The 8134-nt window shown below is 50.8% G+C and overlaps 1 protein-coding gene across 1 annotated transcript in view; it reads right to left on the bottom strand.

Annotated features, from left to right (window-relative positions):
• Positions 1-2310: 2310 nt before the first annotated feature.
• LOC102771664 (leukocyte immunoglobulin-like receptor subfamily A member 5) overlaps positions 2311-8134 on the bottom strand; it is a 12324-nt gene continuing 6500 nt past the window's right edge. Inside the window, 4 exon segments of the mRNA XM_015568924.1 lie at positions 2311-2556; positions 2559-2648; positions 5621-5928; positions 8027-8112. Coding sequence (XP_015424410.1) covers positions 2509-2556; positions 2559-2648; positions 5621-5928; positions 8027-8112 — 532 coding nt within the window. The 3' untranslated portion in view covers positions 2311-2508.

The raw sequence follows: 8134 nt of genomic DNA, 5'->3' as shown, positions 1-8134 counted from the left end.
TCTGTTTTGATTCACACATTGAGTATTGCAAAGTCTGTTGCTTTATTTCCAAAATGTAGGGAATACATTTTGGAATAAATGTATGCTGTTTCAGACTAAGAGGTTTGGAGAGCATGCATCTCTGTTCTGATGGGCTCAGGAGGCCCCGTGAGGAGGCACGATGTGGTCCTAACCTGAATTGTGAGTTGGGGAGTGGAGGAGGTTTACGGGATGAGTTTGGTTGGAGGAGGCATTGGCGTCATTGGGGCTGGAGAGTGTAGCTCACCTTGATAGTCAGTAGCATGGACTGCTGGGTGGAGATCCCTGGATGTGGCTGGAGTCAGGGGGCACCTGTGGACAAGCTTTGTGCAGGGGACAGTCGGTGACAGGTATGTTTGGAGCTGTGAGAATGAAACACCTGAGCCAAGAGTGAGGGTGTGGAGGAGGCCAGAAGGAGGCTGGTGTGGTCACCCCAAGGAGCTGTCCTGGGTCTTCACCTGAGCTTGTCTGTGGGGAGAACTGGGTCACAGAAAGGAGAACCGGTAGCCAGAACAGTGGGATTGGTTCAGTGTTGACCCAAAGAGGAGCAGGAGGCCTGGGGGATGTTACAACACTGTCAGCTCACCCACAGAGGCAACCAGCACTGCCCTCCAGCCTTGGTCTGTGCTGCTGCTTCTCCCTATCACTTCCTCTCTCTGACTTCCCTGTCTCTGTGAGCAGAGCTCCTGCTCTCCATCCCTCTCCGTCAAACCTTCAGAGTCCTTTCGGCCTCCTCACCGCCTCTTGTCCCCCTGAGTGTACATCTTTGTCTAATGCTGTTTATTCCACCTCCATGCTTTGGGTAGAAGAGCGTGTGGAGACAATTCCCAGATTGTAATATAAGACCTGGGGACACGTTCGTTGAGCATCTACTGATGAAGGCTTGTGTATGAGACCCTTGTGGTGCGAAGGGCAATTTGGAGGCCACATGTGTATCCCCCAAGCCTACAAGGTAAATCAGAGGCTGTAGTTCATGCTCTCCATCAAACCTTCAATGTCCTTTCTGCCTCCTCACTGCCTCTTGTCCCCCAGACTGTACCTCTTTGTCTAATTCTGTTTATTCCATCGCCATGCTTTGGATAGAAGAGCGTGTTGGAGACAATTCCTCGGTTGTAATATAAGACCTTGGGACACATTCGTTGAGCATCTATTTTGAACCAGTCTCTTCTCTTTCTGTTTACCTGTTGGAAAAAGTTGTGAAACCTCACTTCTGAGGGTTGTTATGAGGATCAGAAGTGCCTGAGACATGAAGGACCTCAATCTGGTGTCATTTTCTTTCTTTTTTAAAATTATTTTATTGATTTTGGAGAGGACTGGAAAGGCAGAGAAAAGATAGGAGCATAAATGATGAGAGAAAATCATGGATCAGCTTCCTCCTGCAAGCCCCACACTAGGGATGGAGCCCACAACCCAGGCATGTACCTTGACAGGGAATAGAACCATGACTGCCTGGTTCATAGGTCGACTCTCAACCACTGAGCCATGTTGGCCAGAAATCTGGTGTCATTTTCTGACCTGATGAAGGCTTGTGTATGAGACCCTTGTGGTGGGAAGGGCAATTTGGAACCTAGACTCAGCCCAAGTCAGGAATGAAGGTGGAAATTTCATCAACGGGTTGGTCCCTAAGCACTAAGGCACTTAGGGCACCTCTGACCTGGTGTGAGTCCTGCTTCCATAAAACTCCACGGACACAAGTGGTGCAACATCTAAGGTATAAGGGAGCTACAGGGAACCATGCGTGTTTCACTTGCATTTATTTTTATTGATGCAATATTCACATAACATACAATTGAGCCTTTTAAACTATGAAATTCACTATAATGCAGTAAAGAAACAATGTCTCAATATCAACGTCTATCTAGTTTCAAGAAGTTTTTATAAGCCACCCCACCACACACACATAAAAAACAACAAGACCAAACAGTCTGTCTCCCATCTGCACTCCTGGTCTGCCCCTGACAAACCAATCTGATTTCTATTTCAGTGGGTTTCCTTCTCCTGGACATTTCGCATAAATGAAATCACACAACACCTGATTTTTTGTGTCCGGTTTCTGTCCTTGAGCTGCATTATTATGATGTTTTCCCACTATGGACCAGGTACCCGTCCTTTGTTCTTTATGGTTTAAACTAACCCCAGGGTTGTGAAGATACCACATTGTGTTGGGTTGGATGTGACCCAGCATGAAGGGGTGTATAGATGTGAATCCAAACCAGCCATGTGGGACGGACCCTCACATCACAGGGTGAGAACAGAAGGGCAGTGGAGGAGAGTCAGCGACGACAAGGAGGGAGAGCACCCAGGTGGATGGAGGTGGACATGGCCCACGTTCTCCTGCACCCAATCTTCACCTACCATGTCTACTCCTCTGGACATTCTCAACAGACAGTTTCCCCAACTATGGTCCCGACTTTCCTTCAGCACCTCCTGGGATCCTCAGGTGGACTCCAAGACTCCCCCACTCTGAACGGTGCGTTGTTCCCTCTGTGTTCACATGCTGGCTGCATCGAGGGCCCTTCTGGTGTCATTCTGAGGTTGTTTCGAGCCTCAAATAGCAGCACCCCAAGGACCACCAGGATTAAGCCAGCCACAATAATCCGGATAAGATTCTCCACTGTGTAGTCTTGGGGATGGAAAAATAAGAATTGTGGGTAAAGAAGTCAGAGAGATCAGGGCAGACCCAAATCTCCAGGATTTTGATGTTCAACCTGGGCTCCCACTTTCCCCTTGACATCAGTGCCCCTCTGATGTCTGAACTCAGCACCTGCTCTGAGTCACCTTGATCAGAGTTAGCTGTGCTCACGAACTGAGGATGAGTAAGAAATGGTTTCAGTTCAGAAATAACAAGAGTTGTGAGTTCTGTGTTCAGTCTGAGGATCAAGACCCCATGAACTTATTCTCCTACAGCTGAGACAATCCATGTTCCCAACACCTGGGGACCCAGGTTTCATGGAGGAGGGGTTGGTGTCGGGGCTCCTGCATCTTAGGAGCACGAAGGGGTGAAAGTCTGGGCTGAGTCTCCTTCACTGCACTTCACCCAAGCCCCTCCTCTCATGGGTCAGCTATGTCTATTGTCCTTTGAGGTTGTTCATCTATTGATTCTTTTATTAACTCATTTATTTTACAATAACAAATTCCTACAGTGGTGGATATATTTTCCAGATGAAAAATATGGATATGTGGATGCTGATCATGTGATCATTTTATTTCAAATGACAACAAAGTTCAAAACCAAGGAAGTACTCAGTTCTTTTTCAAATTTAAGTCACAAAGAAAATCCCCCTCATTTCAATATTTACTGAGCACCAAAGTAGGAAATTATGTCAATCTGCTACACCATCTATATATATAAAAGTTTAAGCAACTTATACAACCGATTGACCAGAACAACTGGTCGACCATTCGTTATGATGTGCACTGACCACCAGGGGGCTAATGCTCAATGCAGGAGCCGCCCCCTGGCGGTCTATGCGCTTCCACAGGGGGAATGCTGCTCAGTCAGAAGCCGGGCTCAAGGCTGGTGATGGCAGCTGCGGTGTCTGGAGCCTCTCCGGCTCTGCGGCAGGGCTATTGAGCAGCTGTGGCAGGTGCAGCAGCCAAGATGAACATGGTGTAGCACCCGACACATGCTCAGGCTCCTTCCTGGCCACTTGCCACTTGGAGCACTGCTATATCCCATGAGGGGTCCCGGATTGTGAGAGGGCACAGGCCAGACTGAGGGATCCCCCTTCCACCTGCACCCCCTCTGTGTCTGAATCCATGAACGGGGCCTCTAGTATATAATAATAAAATCATAATATGCTAATTAGACTTGACAGCTGGACAACCTTTCGGACGTCCTCTAGACCAGTGGTTCTCAACCTTCTGTCCTTTTAAATACAGTTGCTCATGTTGTGACCCCAACCATAAAATTATTTTCCTTGCTACTTCATAACTATAATTTTGCTACTGTTAGGAATTGTAATGTAAATATCTGATATGCAAGATGGTCGTAGGCGACCCCTGTGAAAGGGTTGTTCAACCCCCAAAGGGGTCGTGACCCACTGGTTGAGAACTGCTGTTCTAGACAAAGCTGTGGCAGCAGAGCTGAGGCAGAGGCAGTTAGGGGCATAAGGCAGGCAGGCAGAGTGGTTAGGGGCATCAGGCAGGCAGGCAGAGGCAGTTAAGGATGATAGGGTAGGCAGGTGGGTGGTTAGGGGCTGTCAAGAATTCTAATCCCAGCTCCCAGAATTCAGAAATGCACATCAATGATCAGTGTTACTCAGTTGGGTTAATATCCAAATGGTTGACACCAAGAAAACTTAGTAATGTGTGTCATGTGGTTATAAGTCAGAGAAAAGATAATAATGGGGGGGTGTGTATGTGGCAGGGAAAAAAGCATTCCTAGTGAACCCTAATGCAGCAGAAGAACAGACTGGAACAAAGAGGCCAATAGTGCCTTTGATATAAAATGTAGAATTCTTCATGGGTTTGCCTTGACTTAACTTTCTGTGTGAGTTAAGCTGATTTCCAGAGGGGAAACTCTGGAAAATTTTAATCCCTCATTTCATTGTTTTAGGTGTGGAGTGAGAAAAATAGGTATCCAATTGGGAATAAAGAAGTGACATTTCCTTGGCGTGGTGGCTATTATAATTTTATCAAGATGTTGGAGGGATCAACTGAAAAACAGTCCACAGGGAGAGAGTCTTTGGGAGGCTAACAGGTCGTGAGATAACTATGCCCAAACCAAGAGCTTTCCTATGTGCACTTACTACCATTTAGAAAATGTACAGGAATCACACCGCTTACTCACAAATTACAATGTTAGTTGTGCAATTCTCTAAGTGGGCTGGGCATTTACTCAATTTTACAAATAGCTAGCATGCTTCTAAGGTTCATGCCTAAAGCTCATTTGCAAATGTGCGTGATAAGAAGACTTTCCATAAACAAGAAGTTATTCTCCATAAAAAATGTATGAATTTAATCTACTCCCATTGAAAAGAGGAATAGGATATTTATATTTCTATGTGGACTCCATATAATGTAAGTTAAATCGTGAGCTTATAGACTGAAGTATTGCCTGAAGGTTCTCTAAAAGGAGCCATAATAGACCCGTGTGCACAGAGACACTGAGCAGAGGTGAATGCACAGAGTCTGGGCAGCAGGTCCCAGGTCCCCCATGAGCCCTGAAGGGTCCCTCCTATTCTCAGGTGAGCACTGAGGGGCTGGAGGCCTCCAGGTGAGCACAGGGGGCCATACAGTGTGGTGCCCACAGGCAGGATGCTACTCTATAGAGGAGTATTTTGAGGCTGGGACTACAGGGAGCCAGATTCTGAGATGAAGATGTCAGGAGGTGAGTGGTGGTGGGGGGTTGTCTGTGTTCTCTGCTCAGTCTAATCACATTCTTGCTCATTTCACTCACATCGCACTCGCCCTCCCTACCCTTCATCTCTGCTGAGGATTAGAAGTGGGTTCAGAAGTGGGAGGTCCTGACTGTCTCTGCTCTCTCATGGGCTGGACCCTGCTCTGTGGAACCTCCTCCACCTCCTTGTTTATTACTGTCACCCACACTCCTAGGGACAGGGCCCTGAGCTGACTGAGCACAGAAAGGACGGGGTCAGGGCTCCTCACCTGAGACCAGCAGCTCCAGGGGGTCACTGGGATGTGACAGCAGGTAGGGGGAGGTGCTGTGTGAGCCATAGCACCTGTAGGTCCCCTGGTGGCCTGAGGTCACAGGACTGAGGGTGAAGTTGGCCTGAGAGGGTGCAGACCTGTCCTGCAGACGAAGGTGCTGGGGAGGGTCCAGTGACCCCTCCCTGTGCAGGTGGAAGGTGTCAAACCAGATTTCAGACCCACACTGCAGCATCAGGGTCGCTCCCCAGGCCACTGAGGGTCCCGGCTGCGCTGAGAGGGAGGGTTTCCTGTACATTCCTGGGGAGAGGAAGGTTGTGATATGTAGAGAGCCACCCCTCCCCTCACACCCTTGACCCTGAGCTGAGGGACCTCGTCCTTCTCCAGAGACACTGTCTGTGACCCCTCCCAGCTCCTCTCTGCCCTCTTGGTGAGGGAACTAGCCTTGTTGCTGGACTCCTGTGGGATTCTCATATCCCAGGGCTCAGAGCCCCTCTCTTCATATAGAACGTAGGCACTAGCCTGCAGAGACCCCTGACACCAGATGGTCATGGGCTCCCCTTGGTGATGATGGGGCCTGAGTCAGCCTAGATGGAGAGTTTGGGGATGATTCCAGGGAAGAAATCAGAAATGAATGACCTGGCAGCCTGTCTCCCCCTCATGACGTCATGAATGAGCCAGTGATGCCATTTTATGATGAGTACCTTCTGTGTGTGAGGCTCCTGCTGGGGTCTGTCACTCATCTCCTCTCACCTCATGCACCAGGAATGCTGACCCCACCACCCACTTCAATGAGGCTCAGAGAGGTTAATCACCTGCCCCAGGTTGCACGGCCTGGACGGCGCAGGGCTGAGACTAGAACCCAGGACTGTGAGTTCCCAGTGCTGTCCTCATGCTGCCCCCCAGGTAGACACCAGCTTCGTGCTCTGGGCTCCTCCTCTGCGGGGGCCTGTCCACGTCTCATCTGGTGCTGAGGGTCCTTTTTCAGTGCCTGCCTCCAGCACAGCAGGGACCGGAGGGGAAGGGTGTGGCGTGGACTCTGAGTCTCTCCCAGGTCCATCTTCAACCTGCAGGCCCTGAAACCCCTTGGGAAGGTTGGGCTGGTCTGGGGGCTCTGCCTTCCTGAGTTCTGTGAGGCCCAAAGTCACCTCATCTCCCAACAGCCTGTGAGCAGGATGGGACCAGGGATGAGCAGACAGGAACCCAACACTCAGAGGAGAGAAGGGACCGCCCAGCCCCACAGCAGGAGCAGCAGAGCCAGGAGCTGAGCATGGAGCTGAGCCAGGGCTGATCCACCCTGTTCCCTCCTCTGAACTGAGCCTGAGCTGAGGGGTGGGACTGGGTGCCCGGACCCTTGTCCTGCCTGTCCCTCCTTGTACAGTGTCAAGGTTGCTGAGACAGAAGGGACAGGCCCCATAACATCACGTCCTGGGGGCTTCCCTGTGAGGCCCCTCTCCCAGGAGGTCAGGGCCAGAACTGACAGGAAATCTAAGCTCTGCACAAGGATTCTCTCCTTTTACAGTTCGAGATACTGAGGCCCAGACAGAGGAAGGGTGTGTCCAAGAGCCCCACAGCAGGAGCAGCAGAGCCAGGAGATGAACCAGGGCTAATCCACCCTGTTTCCTCCACTGAGCTGAGCCTGATCTGAGGGGTAGGACTGGGTGCCTGGACCCTTGTCCTGCCTGTCCCTCCCTGTACAGTGTCAAAGTCGCTGAGACAGAGGGGACAGGCCCCATAACATCACGTCCTGGGGGCTTCCCTGTGAGGCCCTTCTCCCAGGAGGTCAGGGCCAGAACTGAGAGGAAATGTAAGATGTGGGCCTTGATTCACCTTTTTAACACTTGGAGACACGGAAGGCCTGGCAGGGGAAGGGCAGGTCCAAGTGAGAGACTTCGGAGGATCCAGAACCATCACATGGCTCAGCCCCTGTCCCCATGGAGGCACCCACCACCTCCCCTGAGATCTCTCCCTGACTAAGGACACAAGCCTGTCCTTAGGTATATGGGGGTCATTAGATCTTCTGAGAGACTCAGACATCCTGGGGTGGCCTGTCTCCATCTGAGCAAAGAGGACACTGTGTGTGCAGAGCTGGGGCCCCAGAGGGTCCTGGGAAGGAGAACAGGAGAGGTGGGAGGCTGGGGCTGACTCTGGAGTTCCCACCTCACTCAGACATCTCCTGCATCTGCCAGGGGTCCCCACACTAAGACCCTCCAACTGCCCACTAGAGACACCTTCTGGCAACAGAGGACGGAGAGGGGTGAACAGGGATAAGGCTGTGCTAAGGGTCACTTTCCAAGTGACCATCTCTACAGCCACCTCACTCCCCTTTCAGCCCATGATTGTTCTGAGGACTGGACCCTGAGCTGACAAGCAGAGAGACAGAGTGAGGGGCCCTCACCTGAGACCAGGAGCTCCAGGGCATCGCTGGGGTGTGACCACACCTGGGGGCTGTTCCTGTAACAACCATAGCATCTGAACGTCCACCTGTGGCTGGGGGCCACAGGGC

Source organism: Myotis davidii, unplaced genomic scaffold (genome assembly GCF_000327345.1).
Source record: "Myotis davidii unplaced genomic scaffold, ASM32734v1 scaffold1265, whole genome shotgun sequence".
In the NCBI taxonomy this organism is placed as follows: domain Eukaryota; kingdom Metazoa; phylum Chordata; class Mammalia; order Chiroptera; family Vespertilionidae; genus Myotis; species Myotis davidii.
This window is presented reverse-complemented; position numbering and strand designations above follow the sequence as displayed.